The sequence below is a fragment of the Pecten maximus genome, chromosome 15 (genome assembly GCF_902652985.1).
Source record: "Pecten maximus chromosome 15, xPecMax1.1, whole genome shotgun sequence".
NCBI classification, from domain to species: domain Eukaryota; kingdom Metazoa; phylum Mollusca; class Bivalvia; order Pectinida; family Pectinidae; genus Pecten; species Pecten maximus.
Window position 1 is genome coordinate 27,994,709 of NC_047029.1, and position 18,826 is coordinate 28,013,534.

The 18,826-nt window shown below is 38.0% G+C and overlaps 2 protein-coding genes across 2 annotated transcripts in view; both read left to right on the plus strand.

The window, feature by feature from the left end:
- The window catches only part of LOC117343912 (vacuolar-sorting protein SNF8-like), a 29,911-nt gene extending 21,579 nt beyond the window's left edge, over nucleotides 1–8,332 (plus strand). The window contains exons 5-8 of the mRNA XM_033906469.1: nucleotides 682–754; nucleotides 2,925–3,066; nucleotides 7,220–7,294; nucleotides 7,487–8,332. Of these exons, the coding sequence (XP_033762360.1) occupies nucleotides 682–754; nucleotides 2,925–3,066; nucleotides 7,220–7,294; nucleotides 7,487–7,591 (395 nt within the window). The 3' untranslated portion in view covers nucleotides 7,592–8,332. The remainder of the gene's footprint in view (nucleotides 1–681; nucleotides 755–2,924; nucleotides 3,067–7,219; nucleotides 7,295–7,486) is intronic.
- A 161-nt stretch (nucleotides 8,333–8,493) lies between these two features.
- On the plus strand, nucleotides 8,494–9,666 carry LOC117343360 (MARCO-like protein). The gene has a single exon (XM_033905702.1). The coding sequence runs from the start codon at nucleotides 8,494–8,496 to the stop codon at nucleotides 9,664–9,666; it is 1,173 nt and encodes a 390-aa protein (XP_033761593.1).
- Nucleotides 9,667–18,826: the final 9,160 nt, after the last annotated feature.

An 18,826-nucleotide genomic window follows, 5' to 3' on the forward strand; every position in this document is an offset into this window, starting at 1 on the left:
AAAATAAAAATTTGAATCTATTCATTGTTCTTCTCTTGCTAAGTTTCAACTAATCAATTCTTTTCCTAAGGAAATCCTGGGGTTTTGCGGATTCCAGTCACTTTTATGTTTCTTTTTGGCAGAAACTGTCTGGGTTTGGGGCAGGCCCACGCTTTTGGTGGTCCGTCATTTTGTGTTGACTAATTAACCCGCCCTTTGCTTAGAAAATTGATTTGTCGGACCCAGTTATTATTTTCGGGAATACACCGTATAATTTCATAAATACACATTTTCATACAGTTCTTGATTAACGACGATTTGTTAGGTATATCTAAGTCTGAAAACTGAAAATAGGTCAAAATGTATACATTTATATATATTTCTTTAGGAGTATTGGGCTTTAAACTTTAACAAAGATCAAGTATGAGTGTACTTAGAACACCGTTATGTTTCAGGCTGCCAATTAGGTCACACTTGCTATATATAGAAAATCATCAACTGATTCAATTTAAACACTTAGTAACTTAATCATTCTCTTATGAGTTTTTGTCAAACTTTATGCCAAGGTCACATGGCAGCTGGGAAATTCATATCTTACAGACATTTTCTGGTGTTAACAGTTACAAGTAGCTGCTTGCCTATTTGATTAGAAGTGAAATTCTAGTCTCCAATCTTAAAAGTCCCAAACTTTGTTATTTTCAGGTCTAATTGGTATAGAGGAGCTTCGAGACAGACTAGTGAAATCCAGAAGCAAGAAAAGTCAGGATATTAGCATGTGAGTACAGAAGAACAGATGGATAGACCAAAGAACAGACAGATGGACAGACAGATGGACAAAAGGACAGATGGAAAGACACACAGACATAAGGACAGTTGGATAGACAGAAGGACATACAGATGGATGAAAGGACAGATGGACAGACAGATGGACAAAAGGGCAGATGGACAGACAGAAGGACAGACAGAAGGATAAATGACAGATGGACAGACAGAAGGACAGACAAACAGATGGACAGACAGAAGGACAGACAGATGAACAAGAGGACAGATGGACCGAGAGATGGATGGAAGGACAGATGGATATACAGGACAGACTGATGGATGAAAGGACAGATGGACAAACAGAAGGATAGACAGATGGACAAGAGGACAGATGGACAGAGAGATGGATGAAAGGACAGATTGATAGACAGAAGGACAGACAGACAGATGAAAGGACAGATGCATAAATGCTATGACAGAATTTTCTCCAGAACTTTCTTAGGGTTCGCACAGTGGTAAAACACATGCCTTTCACCTAGTCACTGAGATTGAATTTTGCAATAAAATGGGAAAAAGTATGTCTGCCCAACATAGTGGGTTTCTCTGGGTACATATGTACTCTGGTTTCCTCCCGCAGTAGGACCCCTCTCATGCTTTTATCTGTGCCAACAAGAATTATTAACATAGGTTGTTAATATAACTTGTTTTGTAATTGATGTAAAATTTATCAAGTTTATGCTGTAGGAACTTGTTTTGATTTATGGATTCAATCTATTTATAGTTCTTTAGAGGAAATTTTCATGAATTCTCCATTTAACAAATTATACTAGTCTTAACATTTTGGTTGTAATTTATTTACTTTACCAACCACTAAAATTACAATTGGTTTATACATCCGAGCATTTCTTGTTGTACAGCACTAGTACATTTGCTGTATGTTTGTAGGAGGAAAGGTTTATAACCTTACCAGACTTTCTAAGATAAAGCCCTATTGATATAAATGACATGTTGTTAAGACGTGTCTCAATGGTTGTATTTGCCACAACAGCCACTCTTCTGCTTTGAGGGATTTGTAGCCATTTACAAACATAAACCGAAGACATAAACTGTATATATGTTTAATCCCGTAATTGTTCTTGAGAGTTGTCTATCCTGTACTTGCTAACGGTGAGTAGGTTTTCAGTTCGAGGCATCAAGTACGACAGAACCTAAGTAGAAAATAGACCTAAGCTGATCTGTCCTTTACGAAGGTCACATTAACGGCTTAGCTTTTTGATGTTGAATTCAGTGTGTCAGGGGATAAAGAGATGTTATTAAATTGATTCTGCATTGTTAGAACATGTTGGGGACTCTTTAACTTCCTTGTATATCACTTTTCATAGGAGTTTAGTTTGTTTTGCAAACAATTGAAATCTTTTGTCAAAGGTATATTTGTTTAATTTCAAATTGTTTCAAAACTCTGATATTCATTTGCTTTTTGTCTTCATATAATTGTTCAAAAAGGTGTATTTGCATATTTTTATTTAATTTTCATTAGATTAGAAATTTTACAGGTATTGCAAATTTCCTGGAGATTTGTCATTTTAAACTGAACGATCTTGCATGCTTTAAAAGTGTCCATGTTTTATGTTATTTGAGATGAAGTGTTTCTAAATACTTGTGTATGCTGAGAAACAATTTGTGCTTTTCATTCTTAATGGAAATGAACATTTTCTGGAAATTTGTCATTTTAAGCCAACATTGTATTCTTAATCTAAACATTAACCTTGTTTTATAGTACTTGAAGTGATTATTTTAGAGTTTCCTAAATACTTGTTAGACAATTTCTTCTTTCTTTACAAAGATTATATTCTGAAAATTTGTCATTTTGATAAACTTAAATATTTTACAACAGTTATGAAACAAGTTATATCAGCTTGATATTGATCACACCTATTGACCTGGTTGGAAGCACTGCAAGGGGTCTCAGTAAGATACTGTAGTACCTGGGGAAAATCCTAGCGGTCAGGAGGGTAACTCCTATATCTTTTCACACCTGGTTAGTCATTCGGCCACTTTAGTAATCTTTAAGCTGATATTATATTTCATGAACACCAACCCAGTTTTGTATGACTTGAGATGAAAAGTTTTGTATTTCCTGTCTTGATGATATATTTAAAGTTTTTTTTTTTTTTAATTTTCAGAGATGATCTTTTACGAGCCATCAAGAAGTTAAAGGTGTTAGGTAATGGGTTTACTGTTATACCTGTCGGCCGTACCTTCCTAGTCCAGAGTGTGCCCGGAGAGCTCAGCATGGACCATACCATGCTCCTTCAGCAAGCACAGGTAAAACAGAAACAAAAAAACAGCAGCATGTGAAAAATTATTGCCATGTTGGCTCAGCAAGGAAATAAAACTGGAAACATGATTATGTTTTTTGTAGAATGTCAGCTTTATTTGGAATCAAGAAAGAGTGCCCTCTAGTAATATCACGCCCCAACCTCATGTTTACCAAACAATGACTGGTAATCAAAACATATATTCTCCATAAGTAATTTTTTAAATTATCCACGTAAGGTGGAGATCAATTCAGTGTATCATATAAAGTACTGATGAAAATTTCGTTAAAAATTTAGGCTGCAAAGATAGCCTGAAATTAAAAATTAAGATAAAATATTGAAGACTTTATGTAGCTGAAGCTTCAATATTGAATCTACTTGCCCCAAATTATCTATCTCGTTTAATTGTACTGAAACTTCGTTGACTAGTATGGAGAATGACTGTTATCTGAGATTTTTGTTCTATAGCTTCTATCCTGCTTCCAGTATTGTGTCTAGTTAAAAAGTCTGTCCTTAATCTGATATCTATTCTTTATGAGCAATATAGTTTGGTTGATTGGTTGTTGGCATTAAGCTGTTGAACAATCATGGTCATTTTGAGACAGGGTCTCCATGTAGTAGCTGGTGGCTACCTCACGAAGCGACATATAGGAAGCCCATTGCATGACATCTATTGAAACTGGGGTAAAGTGTCTTGTCTGAGGACACAACTGTGACTGCATGGTAAGGTCCGTGATCTCAGCTTCCTGAGAAAGGCAAATGCCGAAACAGAAAAGAACCACACACCTCAGATTATCACCAGACGTCACCTTACCCAATGCTAAACTGACTTAACATTTATTAATTGCTTAAGGATATATGTCAATATGTTCATGTTAACACATTTGAAAAAAATGCTCAGTTGAACCTCTTTATCAGTAGGTGTGTAGGCTCATGATAAAAATTCAAGATATACTGATATGGAATTTTTGTTATCAGAACAGATTTTTTTTGTTGAAGCTGAGCATACATGTTGCCTTCGAATTATCAGAGTTTTCGATAACAAAATTTGACTGGATATGATCAGACAATAAACAGATCTTTTAAACCCATATTCACCTACATACTCTTGCGTATGAAGATCTGAATGAGCTTACTAAATCAATATGTTTGTGACTGTATAGTTTAAATGCCTTCAGCAGTGTTCCCATTTGAATCACCTTGTTATATTAAGTCTTAATGACATTGTCCTCATTCAACTTGTTTATCATCAATCTTCACTAATTGACCTCATAAAAAAGTGTTTATCAATCAAATGTACTTGGACTCCATTCCTTAAGCTATACAGGACACATTGTACTAGGAAAACAAAAATGGCTGCAGTCATTCCCAAACCCAGTACCAGGCCATCAAGTGCAAAATGAAATAAGCCAATCATCAATTCTATTTGAGTTTTTTGTTTTACAAGAGGTTTATGAAGTGGAGAATATATTACGTCAGCAGTTGCTTGCATTTTTATATAACCATCACTTTGACATTGAACGAATAGATTTTATAACATGAAGGAAATACATTGGTTTCTTAAGAAATTAATATAGTGACCCAATAATTTTAGAAATTCTAATTCCCTTCATAATTAAATATCCTCAATCTAAACAGGAATAGAAACACTGTCAGTTGGCTGAGTAGTTTAAGGAAGACATGATGTCTGTCCTTATATATATATCATATCCTGAAAATGATGAGCTGGGAACTGAATGTTCTAGATGATTGCAGATTTTTTAAATAGATTTTTCTATTGTGAAATTTGGCCTTCTCTCATTCTAATGTTGAGACAAGGGAATTTCCCTTTAAGAACAATTGTATGTCAGCAATGCAGAAGTAATGTCATCATTTTATATTGAAGCAAACATAAAGGTCAGCCTATTGTTTGACCAGACATGAAGGTCATTGAATTGTTTGACCAGATACAAAGGTCAATCAATTGTTTGACCAGACAGGAAGGTCAATGAATTGTTTGACCAGATACAAAGGTCAATCAATTGTTTGACCAGACAGGAAGGTCAGTGAATTGTTTGACCAGACACAAAGTTCAATTAATTGTTTGACCAGATATGAAGGTCAATGACTTGTTTGACCAGACACAAAGATCAATCAATTGTTTGGCCAGACATGCAGGTCAGTGAATTGTTTGACCAGACACAAAGGTCAGTGAATTGTTTGACCAGACAGAATGGTCAATGAATCATTTGACCAGACAGGACGGTCAGTGAATTGTTTGACCAGAAATGATGGTCACTCAATTGTTTGGCCAGACATGAAGGTCAGTGAATTGTTAGACCAGATATGAAGGTCAGTGAATTGTTTGACCAGACACAAAGGTCAGTGAATTGTTTGACCAGGCATGAAGGTCAGTGAATTGTTTGACCAGACAGGAAGGTCAATGAATCATTTGACCAGACAGGATGGTCAGTAAATTGTTTGACCAGAAATGATGGTCACTCAATTGTTTGGCCAGACATGAAGGTCAGTGAATTGTTTGACCAGACATTGTAAAGGTCAATGAATTGTTTGACCTGACAGGAAGGTCAGTGAATTGTTTGACCAGAAATGATGGTCACTCAATTGTTTGGCCAGACATGAAGGTCAGTGAATTGTTTAACAGACATGAAGGTCAATGAATTGTTTGACCAGGCAGGAAGGTCAGTGAATTTGTTGACCAGACAGGATGGTCAGTGAATTATTTGACCAGACACAAAGGCCATTTAATTGTTTGACCAGACACAAAGTGTCATTGAATTGTTTGACCAGTCATGAAGGTCAGTGAATTGGTTGACCAGACATACAGGTCAGTGAATTGTTTGACCAAACATGAAGGTCGATGAATTGTTTGACCAGACATGAAAGTCAGTGAATTGTTTGACCAGATACGAAGGTCAGTGAATTGCTTGACCAGACATGAAGGTCAGTCATTAGTTTGGCCAGACATGAAGGTCAGAGAATTGTTTGACCAGACATGATGGTCAGTCATTAGTTTAGCCAGACATGAAGGTCAGATAATTGTTTGACCCTTCATGATGGTCAGTCATTAGTTTGGCCAGACATGAAGGTCAGAGAATTGTTTGACCAGACATTAGATTGTTGACCAGATACGAAGGTCAGTGAATTGCTTTGACCAGACATGAAGGTCAGTCCATTAGTTTGGCCAGACATGAAGGTCATGAATTTTGACCAGACACAAGGTCAGTGAATTGTTTGCCAGACATTAAGGTCAGTAATTGTTTGACCACAGGACGGAGGTCAGTGAATTGTTTGACCAGACATAAGGTCATGAATTTTTGACCAGACATGAAGGTCAGTGAATTGTTGACCAGACATTGAAGGTCAGTGAATTGTTTGACCAGACATAAGGTCATGAATTGTTTGACCAGACATGAAGGTCAGTGAATTGTTTGACCAGACAATGAAGGTCCAATGAATCATTTGACCAGACAGGATGCAGTGAATTGTTTGACCAGAAATGATGGTCACTCAATTGTTTGGCCAGACATTAAGGTCAGAGAATTGTTTGACCAGACATGAAGGTCAGAGAATTGTTTGACCAGACATAAGATCTGTGAATTTTTTGACCAGACATGAAGGTCAGAGAATTGTTTGACCAGACATGAAGGCCAGAGAATTGTTTGACCAGACATAAGATCTGTGAATTTTTTGACCAGACATGAAGGTCAGAGAATTGTTTGACCAGACATGAAGGCCAGAGAATTGTTTTACCAGACATGAAGGTCAGTGAATTGTTTGACCAGTCATGATGGTCAGTCATTAGTTTGGCCATACATGAAGGTCAGAGAATTGTTTGACCAGACATGAAGGTCAGAGAATTGTTTGACCAGACATTAAGGTCTGAGAATTGTTTGGCCAGACATGAAGGTCAGAGAATTGTTTGACCAGACATGAAGGTCAGAGAATTGTTTGACCAGACATTAAGGTCAGAGAATTGTTTGACCAGACATGAAGGTCAGAGACTTGTTTGACCAGACATAAGATCTGTGAATTGTTTGACCAGACATTGGAAGTGAAATGAACTAAATTGAATTCCCAATAAAAACAATGCTATTCTCTTTGTATCCAATATCCTGTTAAATTATGTATTCATTTCAAATATTTCTTTTTTTCTATAGGATTTAGGCTTTGTGACAAAATCAGAGTTGTTATCTAAACTTAAATGGGAAGAGGAGAGAGCAGGGAGAGCCTTGGTGAGTGTATACTTACTCATATATGTACCTATCGTATACATACAATGATATGTTTAAATCAGTTAAATCAGTATAAGCCTTATTAAACCCTGTATAACCACGATGTCTGATAAACGTTTTGTCTTCAAATTAAGCCCTGTAAACATACTTTAGAGAAGATTGAATTTTTATTTTGTGTTTTGTCTTTGCCAGGACTTCATGATCAAGGAGGGCTTGGCATGGCTGGATGACCAGGCTACACCAGAGAGACAGTACTGGTTCCCTAGTTTCTTCCCGTATACGGCTGTTGTGTCCTGAGGACAGCGATGTAAACTGACCAATGACTAATAAACTGATAGCAACAGTCGATGTTTAAACTGCACAAACTAGCATCTAGTTTTGCTGAAATAGAAACCAACAAAAATACAATGTCTCAGTTCTTTTGAGGTATTATTGTTCCTGCAGCATTACTTGTGTACAGTAAAACCCTAGGAGCAGAAGTTACAGATTTGAAAAAACAATCTGTCATATATAGTGACAATAGTAGTGATAAAGTATAGACACAGGGACTTGGCAAGTTTCCCCTACCTATAGTCTATATATGTATAAGATGTATAATTTAGTGATAATGCCCAGGGGTTGGGAACTTGTACCAACTAAGTCCCTGTGAATCCAGATAGTGTTAAACCTGTAGCCTTCAAATTCACTATCTTGTCTAAAGCTGGCATATTTCAGTGTCCCCTTTTGTTTTTTCGTTACATTTCGTTTAAACTTCCATTACGAGAGGACATTATCAGAAGGTTTTATTGTTGTCTGCATGTTACAGTGTAAATGACAAATAGATGCTTATGGTGGAAGAGAAAATCCACCATTTTGGATCAATTGCATCAAATCCAAGATGGGCGATATATACTAAGCAAACAACTAAGCATTTTAATCATATGATCATTAGTATTTACATAGTTGACATATTTTTTCTGTGTTAACATAGGTTTACACTTAATTGTAAAATAAATACTGTAAGTGCAATAAAAATGTATGACAAACACCATGTAATAAGTTGTTGTTTTAGTTACTAGTTAAACTACTCTTGTTTTTAAATGTCTGGATAAAGTGACACCAAACTGGAGATTCAAGTGATAGACAACAAACCAGGGAGTCAAGTTATAGACACCAAACCAGGGAGTCAAGTGATTGACACCAAACCAAGGAGTCAAGTGATGGACACCAAACCAGGGAGTCAAGTGATGGACACCAAACCAGGGAGTCAAGTGATGGACACCAAACCAAGGAGTCAAGTGATGGACACCAAACCAGGGAGTCAAGTGATGGACACCAAACCAGGGAGTCAAGTGATGGACACCAAACCAGGGAGTCAAGTTATAGACACTAAACCAGGGAGTCAAGTGATGGACACCAAACCAGGGAGTCAAGTGATGGACACCAAACCAGGGTGTCAAGTGATGGACACCAAACCAGGGAGTCAAGTAATGGACATCAAACCAGGGAGTCAAGTGATGGACACCAAACCAGGGAGTCAAGTGATGGACACCAAACCAGGGAGTCAAGTGATGGACACCAAACCAAGGAGTCAAGTGATGGACACCAAACCAGGGAGTCAAGTGATGGACACCAAACCAGGGAGTCAAGTGATGGACACCAAACCAGGGAGTCAAGTGATGGACACCAAACCAAGGAGTCAAGTGATGGACACCAAACCAGGGAGTCAAGTGATGGACACCAAACCAGGGAGTCAAGTGATGGACACCAAACCAGGGAGTCAAGTTATAGACACTAAACCAGGGAGTCAAGTGTTGGACACCAAACCAGGAAGTCAAGTGATAGACACCAAACCAGGGAGTCAAGTGATGGACACCAAACCAGGGAGTCAAGTAATGGACACCAAACCAAGGAGTCAAGTGATGGACACCAAACCAGGAAGTCAAGTGATACACAACAAACCAGGGAGTCAAGTGATGGACACCAAACCAGAGAGTCAAGTAATGGACACCAAACCAGGGAGTCAAGTGATGGACACCAAACCAGGGAGTCAAGTGATGGACACCAAACCAGGGAGTCAAGTAATGGACACCAAACCAGGGAGTCAAGTGATAGACACCAAACCAGGGAGTCAAGTGATAGACACCAAACCAGGGAGTCAAGTTATAGACACCAAACCAGGGAGTCAAGTGATGGACACCAAACCAGGGAGTCAAGTGATGGACACCAAACCAGGGAGTCATGTGATAGACACCAAACCAGGGAGTCACGTGATGGACACCAAACCAGAGAGTCAAGTGATAAGACACAAAACCAGGGAGTCAAGTGATAGACACCAAACCAGGGAGTCAAGTGATGGACACCAAACCAGGGAGTCAAGTTATAGACACTAGACCAGGGAGTCAAGTGATGGACACCAAACCAGGGAGTCAAGTGATAGACACCAAACCAGGGAGTCAAGTGATGGACACCAATACATTGTAGACATTCATTAATTATATTTCAATTACACCATTTCTACATTTGATTACGAATAAATTTGTTTTTCCTTTCAAATTATCATACATTTATTGTAATTGAACATACAGAGAATCTGACAAAGAGTGATATAAACGCCAGACTCTAACTCTAATTAGCATAAATTGTTTTCGGTAGAAGCGTTGTCCTGTTTCTAATTTTTGACGGACACCAATGAAAAATCTCATGTAAACGAAAAACTGGCGCGTGACTGTCCTTAAGCATGGTTGAAGATTTGTTGGCCGAATTTCTTCAAATCGACTCATAGTTTAAATCAAATAATTATTACTTTTTGGACTGAATTATTGGCTAAGCCGAACAATGGTCAAACCATGTCAAAACCTTTCACGCCATAACATTATCTATGTTAGTAAGAAAACACAGATCTAAAGTAGTAATATTTATGATGCTAATTGTTCTTAACACAAGAAGAGATCGTCTATAGATAAACAGCTGCTGTGGGACATAACCAAAATAATGACAGGCGTTTTAAGACATAAAGACGGTCCTCACATGTAGTCAAATGCTGTGTTTATACTGAGGGGAGCATTTGACATTTTGAAATGTTTTGTGTGTGATGTACTGTACAAGCGTCAAATGTATGGCCTGGTCGATAACTCCAATGTTGATATTTATAAAGTATGTATTTAGTAGGTATTGGTTCAGCAATATAAAAATATATATAATGGAAAAAACTAATTAAATGTTTGACACGATGCCAATATTTCTAACGATTCCCATAACAACTGAACACAATGGACATTAAGTAATGTTAGGTTCGCCATTGGATAACGCTATGAACGATGAATCTTGGATTGGTCTGTCTTACTTTTGACAACCTCGGTTAGGCTACTTTGACAGGAAACTAGAAAATCTCTGTAAGACATAGATGCTGCCACTAGACACCCAGAAACACAGTTTGGTGAGGTTCGCATCAGCAGTTCCTGAGATAAGCTAGTTACATTGCATCAGGACGGGACGGGACGCTACGGGGCGGACATGGGTTACACTTGATGACATTTCATGGCGGGGCATAATTAACGAATATACACTGATTTAGCTAGAAAATAAAACAGCTATCTGAACTCGAGCAACATCACCTCCAAAACTCAAGACTATAATTGAAAATAGAAATTCATATAAAAATACTTTTTTTACTCGCTGTTAATATTTCTAAGTTAGTTTGTCACAACAATGCTACCCACGGTATAGAGATAGCACAAAAAAGGAAAAAAAAAAATTAAACAAACAAAAAAATGTATAAATTGATAAATAGTTAGGTAATAAGAAGCTTTTTAGGGTGGTACTATACAGTTAGGGGCGTAAAGTATGTAAATTAACATACACAATATGCTATTGTTTGTTTTCAGTCGACCATTGTTACTCTTTGTCGGATATTTAGCACATTTAAAGGAACCCCTTGCTTCGTGTACTTCTCAAGTTCGTTGATATAGCACAAAACTCTGTCTTATGATAGATTTGATAAAGCCTTAGTCCGAGCCCAAAATAATGACATTTTCTGGGTACGGTGACGCAAAATGGACGCCACGATGTCGGATTTCATCAGAGGCCAATCCATCAGTTCGTATAGTATGGTGAGGGTGAGGCCAAATACTTGTGTACCCAATACTGTACAGACGTCTCTGGTGAGACTAGACGATACATTACCCGTATGTAACCTCTGCCGATAACCTCCGCGTTCTGTGTGAACTAAAAACCCTGTAAATGTGTTTTTTTTATTGGTGGCCTTTAAAGTTTAACCTATCTGTAATTTTTATCTAACAGACTCACGTTGATTCAGTAAGTCGTAGATGATGTTGTGATTTTACCCAATCCTTCTCTTGGCCCTCGCGGCAGCAGCAAGTACATTTACAATTGATCGACATTGGGCCTTTGATGCGTGGCGTTGACTGTCAAGAGGGGCCGCGGTGGCCGAGTGGTTAAGGTGTCCCGACACTTTATCACTAGCCCTCCATCTCTGAATTGCGAGTTCGAAACCTACGCGGGGCAGTTGCCAGATACTGACCGTAGGCCGGTGGTTTTTCTCCGGGTACTCCGGCTTTCCTCCCCCTCCAAAGCTGACACGTCCTTAAATAACCCTGGCCGTTAATAGGACGTTAAACAAAAAACAAACAAACAAGCAAAGACATTTACTGTCAATCCGCCATTCCTCAAAATAAACCAGTTTGCGCATGAGTGCATGGCTTATTTTCCGCGTCTCATTCACATACAGAGGGTGGAGCACCGCATTAGAGATTTCCCGTAATCAGTTGGTATTTCCCGTTTCAATTACAATTATGAAGAACTACGGTATTGGTTCTCACATTATATCGTCCGTATTAGGGAATATATTCTTCTATCATTCAAAATATTTAGGTAATTTTGTCAAAGTCTTTGTTACGAAAACAGAGAGGCTTTAATGCCCGCAGTTTAATCTTTCATTAATAAGTCACCTAGAATAGAACAAAAAATTGTTAACTGTGAATAATTAAACATTCAATAAAAACATACATGCTGTGTAACCTATGTCCTATGAAAGGTCGTTCATGTCACTTAACGAGATAAACTAGCCCGTTAATATTTAACACGAGAAATGTCAACTTTAGCACAACTAATGCGTTAAATAATGTTTAAATATCAACTTTGACACGACTGACGCGTTAACTCATGTTTTTATTCATTTAACGCGTTAGGGGCTGTCGTATTACTGAAACAACCAATACAAAGACATACAGAGAAAAAATAACGGGACCGAAAAAAGTGCCCGTAATATAGGGGTGGTCGTAATAGAGGGGTGATCGGCATATAGGGGTGGTCGTAATGGAGGGGTGATCGTAATATAGGGGTGGTCGTAATAAAGGGGTGGGCGTAGTTTTGAGGTTTCACTGTATAACGAAAGCTTGCAGCAAAAAGGAGCACCATTGTAGAAGTGCAGAAATAATGTACTTTTACTAAGAGTCATTGGAACTTCATACTTTGACACGAGTGTTCACCTACATTGTATGCAGATAGGAAAAACTTGTCCGGGCTCTGTCTTCTACACGAGACTCCAGCTGAAACGTCACCATGACGACACACAGCGATTCCATGGGTTCTCCTAATCGAGGCGGTGTGTCACATACCAAAGTTAATTCACTCTGACCTATAATTTGCTCTTTTTGCCCTCGTCACAGAAATGCTTGCCTTGGCTCTCTATCCTATATGGGCCATGAATTCGCCTCATTGAGACTTGGTGTCATATACCAGAATTAGGTCACTATAACCTTTGTTTTGCCCTCGTCAAAGAAAGTATCACTTGAACTTTATATTCTACTTGGGCCATGAGTTAACCTTGATGCGATGTCATATACAAAAATTAGGTCACTCTGACCTACATTTTGCCCTCATCAAAGGAAGACTTATTCTGACTCGAGCTCTAACACTACATGTCATTTGTCATCCATTATATAGGGCATGCGTTCACAAAGATGAGACGATGTGTCATGTCTTAAAAGAACATTGTAGGTCAGTATGGCCTTCAGTTTGACCTTTGACCGATATGTACATCCGGCGGGGAGAGACTGCAATTCGCCGAAGTGTCTTGTTCTATGGTTGCAAGATTGGTATAAAGAGTACAATTATCCATATAAAAAAGTCCAAAATTCAATTGCTGTCATTGCCAAGATATAATTAAATAATAAAAACAAACTCAACTAGAATTTAATGATATAAGTAGGAAAATAACGACATAAGTAGGAAAATGGCGACATCTAATCGCAATTTCTGAGATGATGGTTAATTAAATACTGTTTTAGAAGATCTGGTTCGTTCAGCAGAGCAAGACTCGAACACAGGGGCATGCTAATCTATTACAGTTTATGTCTACTTGGAACTATGTGTATAAAGTATTTTTACAGTTGTATAGATAAGTATAACATATTTCAATAAATTACGTTTAAAGGGGCTGTGCCGCGATAGCTCATTCGGTTAGAGGTTCGGTCACGTAATCTCAAGTGAGGGTCAGAGGTGTGTGGTTCGACGCCCCCCTACCCGAGGCAGCTTGTGTTTTGTGCTGTCGTGGTTGTGTCCAGGGGAAAGACTCTTTGCCCTTATTGCTCTAGATGGCATGTGACAGGCCTCCTGTATGTTGCTCAGTGAGGTAGTCACCAACTACAACAAGGAGACCCAACCTCAAAATGGCATTGGCTGTTAACGGGACGATATACCAAGCAAGCTAACAAACCAACATTCGCTTTATAGCCCAATGAACCCTGAGGGTTGCCATTTTGTCTGACGTGCAGCCTCCTAAAACTGGTAAAATGATACACGAATGATTAGATTAAAATAAAACTAGACCGTATCAGGTCCCTGTGACTAGGAGGATACGTCCATAGACACTTAGACTGTAACAAATTATCAGGTCCCTGTAGCTAGTTTAGGTCTAAATACACATAGACTGTATCAGAGCCCTGTGACTAAGTACAGTTTCAAAGATATACAGACTAACAAATCCTCAGGTCTCTGTGACTAGAATAGGTGCAAATACACATACAGTAGACTGTAACAAATTATCAGGTTCCTGTGATCAGGATAGTTCAAAAATACACAGACTAACACATCCCTGGTCCCTGTGACCAAGAAAGGTCCAACATTTTAAAATAAATTTCAAGGTCCCTGTGGACTCGGATACGGCACGTGAAGCAGTACAGGCTATCGGAGATCGATCGCTGTTCATGTCCCGATCGGCTCCACGTTGTCCCGTCGCCATCATTTTTGTTTCCCAAAACAGAAAAAAGTACGAAATCAATTTAAGAGAATGATTAAATCCAATTTCATTTGAAATTCAATTGGGCAATACAATTTACTTGAGTTGACCAAGCTACCGTCACGCAAACATTTCACACAATGTCCTCCATGGATGTATTGGCTTTGCTAGAAAAAAAGACTCGGTGTGGTCGGTATTACGGGGACGGAGTGAAAGGCACATTTTGAAATTATTCAGATTGCTTGCGACTGTCTTTAGAGATCAAATGCGTCAACTTTTGATTGACACCGATGAAAAATCTCAAATTAACAAAAAAGCTGGCGCGTGACTGTCCTTTTAGCATGGGTGTATATTTGTTGGCCGAACTGCTTTGAAATATGCACAAATATCAATCAAATACATATATCTTATTACTGTCTTTGACTGCGTAATTGGCTAAGCCGAACATTGGTCAAAATGAATATCTTCTACTTGATTACTAGAGAACATAGAATATTGCATGCAATTGAAAATGTTTACAAAGCTCTCTAATTGTACAGAATTGCTAGGGAATCAAAACACTACTCTGATCAAGTGAATATTTCGACTGAATTATTTTAGCGTTGTAACATTGCTCAAAGCAATTGAATATTTATTCCTGATTCTACCACTTTTGCTATGCAACGCCAGTTTTGATTGGTTTAAAACCGCGTAATATTTGCCAGTAATACACTCTCGTGTCCATAATACACGCTCGTGAGTCACGGCTGTTACAATTTTTCCCCTCCAAAGACGTGCATTTGTAAACAAACATGGCGGCACCAAAACGTTTGAACGTCGCGATCGGAGACCGTGTATTTTACAACGGAGAAAATTGTTAATTTCTATTAACCCAGAGCAGACTTTGCTAAACAATATATTGTAAGGTCAATTTCCACAGGCAACCTTTGGAGAGCATTTCTACATGAATTGCTGGCCGACATCCCCGAAAGTTCTCGTAATAACGTTGCCGTCAACAGGCTTGGGATTGACGTCATCTTTTGAATATTCATTAGCACGCGCGCCTTATCGTTTCTTGTGAACTGTAACAGCCACGTAGCGACACATTTCCCGGGGTTTCGTTGCCGTTTTTCTATCAGGAAGAGGTAGATCTCAGAACTAAACAGTACATGGTAGAATAGAAATAATCAACTTTGACTCATGTATTGTTGCAGGATATACAACTCTGACTCGGATATTTTGCAATTTTAGTTAATAACTCAGGCCTGCGGCCTTCGTTATTAGTTTGAAAAATATCCTCGTCCTCGTTGTATATCCTGCAACAATACACGAATCATCGTTAATTATTTCTTAAATAACAAAGGAATCGAAATATAGCTCCTATCAAGTGATTTTTAACTGAATGAAGGGAAACGTAAAAGTGCTCAAATCACGTGCATTTTTTTTAATTACCATGAAATCGGTACAATGTCCCACCGATTGAATATTTTACAAGGTAATTGGGAAATTGTAACCTCGCTCCAATTATATGAAAATTTGGTTGAATTACTTCGGAATTTATAAATTGTTCCAATGAATTGCATATACTGAAGAGATCTAACCTTGCTCCAATTATATGAGTATTTTTATAAAGTTTGGTTGAACTACTTGGGAATTGGGAAATTGTTCCACATAATTGCACATGCTGAAGAGTACTAACCTTGCTCCAATCAAGTCAATATTTCTAGTGAATTAATGAAGAATAAAAAATCACTCTTATCAAGGTAGCAACTCCATCATTAGTATAAAGACACCCAGTTATGTACTACCCACAACGGAAACGCAGATTTTTCTCTGAATTAGTCAATGAAACAGGAAAATCTTTCGGGCCTTTCCGTCACAGCTCGGGTTCAAAGGTAGAAATTGTCATTGATAGGGGGCATGAAAAGGTCTGTTGCAATCAGAAACCACTCGGGCCTTTCTGTCACAGCTCGGGATCAAGGGTAGAAGTGGTCATTGATAGGAGGCATGAAAAGGTTTGTTGCAATCAGAAACCACTTGGACCTTTCCGTCACAGCTCGGGGTCCAGGTAGCAGTGGTCATTGTCAATCGGAAAACTACTCGGGCCTTTCCGTCGAAGCTTCAGGAAAACACGTTTACGAAACTTTGACGGAAAGACTCGAGTGGTCTTCCTTTTGCAACCTTGTGTTACTCGTGTGAGATTAGTGGATGCTAACAGTTGTCAGTGATAGGAGAGAGAAAGGGTTTGGGCAAGTGAAACATTCGGCGATTTTAGTAACCGTGCCCAATCTATTGATTTTTTTCGCCTAGACGCCCTATTTCCTCATTGATTTGTATAATTAAATTTAGACTGGGTCCACCTGAACGCCATCGTAATTGGGGGAAATATCAAACAAAACACAGAAAACAAGAAAGAACTTTATTCTAACGAATTGTTGGCTTGTTGTTCGAATGCAGTATTCTCTCGAACGTACAGGGAGTGTCTAAATACCACCAGTTGATCTTTCATCCTTTCACAAGCATGTTATTTAATTAAGAATATGTTTGAGATGAAATGTAAACCAGGATGTTTCATTTTGTCAATTATTTGTCGTATATCTAGTTGATTAAAAGTCACAAAGTAACGGCATTCATTATGGTTGTTACCCGAGCGTCGTGCCACTAAAAAGAAATAAATAAAAATAGACAGCATATTTTATCGTGTCTAGACTACCGGAAACATATCTCTGGAAAATTTCAAAATATTGTTGGTTTTTTTAAATGGGAAAAGGTTTCCTGTTAATGAAATAGTAAAGTCCCGAAGCACGTCTCCCGGTGATTAAATTCCATTAAATGGATAGTTCGCTTCAAATGAAAAGAAAACGTGATGATTGATTAGTTTTTAATACAAATTCCGGAATTGATTGACAAGTTGTTTTTGTAACGTGGTTTAGTTTTCTATTTCCGGTTCCCTCGGGATACAATATCTCGTGGTCGATTTGTTCAATCCTCTCGGCAAAATGATGAAATCGTAGCGTAAGTGCTAAGCTGCGTAAGTCGATAAATAATCATTTCCACGCCGCTTTGCATATTTTAACAAATCATGTGTCGCAATTCTCAGAATATGAGACGAATTTTTACAAATTCGCTTATGACTTAAGTAACATTTTAAAATATATTATTTTTATTTCCGTTTAAACTCGAATTAAAACACTTAAGAAATGCTATCATTTTCGCTTAATTTGTTACATATCTCTTCAATATACGTCAAAAACTGAAATTATCATCAACAGTACATACTGCATTGATAGAAATGAAAAATTTAAATAAAAAAATAAACATGAATTTGTCATTTCCACCACATGCTTTTCAATGTAACGGCTTTCATCAGATTCGATTACTCACAATATTACAGTAAACTTAATGTACAATTTTCACTTGCACTTTATATACACTGTACGTGTAATGGATTTTAACGGAAAACAATGTGTTTGAATACAGTCTCTGTTACTCGGTTGACAGAGCATGCTTCTGTGGCTCAGTTGATAGAGTCGGGATCTTCACGCATTGCTTTGAAGTCAGAAAACATTACCCAAATGAAAAAGTATACTTATACACTTTAAACTGACATACTTGAAGGATATTTCATCATTTTTAGCCAACGGGAAAAAATCTTTATGTGTGTTATATTTTATAATTCGGAGAACTTGTGGGTTGTAGTGTATTATGACCTGACAAACAAGGAAAGTATTTAAATTACCGATTATATATTTTACAGTCCAATGTCGTGTGTCCACCCTCTTGATGACGTGTCAACTTTTCCGACGAGGTTGTGTTTATAGTGTTTATGGATTAATAAGTGCCGGACATAAAATTGTCCACCTATCACAAAGTAGGTCCCCGTCTCTAGGGGACTATAATTAGCCAGTAACCTGCTGGATACTTAACCCTGTACACGTTAATCCGATCATCCAAAATTACTTCTCCATGGCTGTTACTGCTGTTGAGATTTCCCGGAAGTCTCGTCTGAGCTAATCACTGTATAAAATGAATGGTATTCTTTTTCCGTTATTTCTATCCCTAAATCCAAGCACACCCCCCCCCCCCCCCCCCCCCCCTCCCCAGGGCACAAATAGATAAATAAATGAATAAATAAGTAAACAAAACGGGGGATATATGTATATGCAGGTTTCGCATACTTCGTTATAATAAAAAAAGACACACAGGATTTAAACATCTTTCAATAAAACAAAACGAATAAACTAAACAGCATCATACAATTGTTTTGTCCTACTTCGACTCGTTGGCGATGCTAGGGACACCATACAGCTATT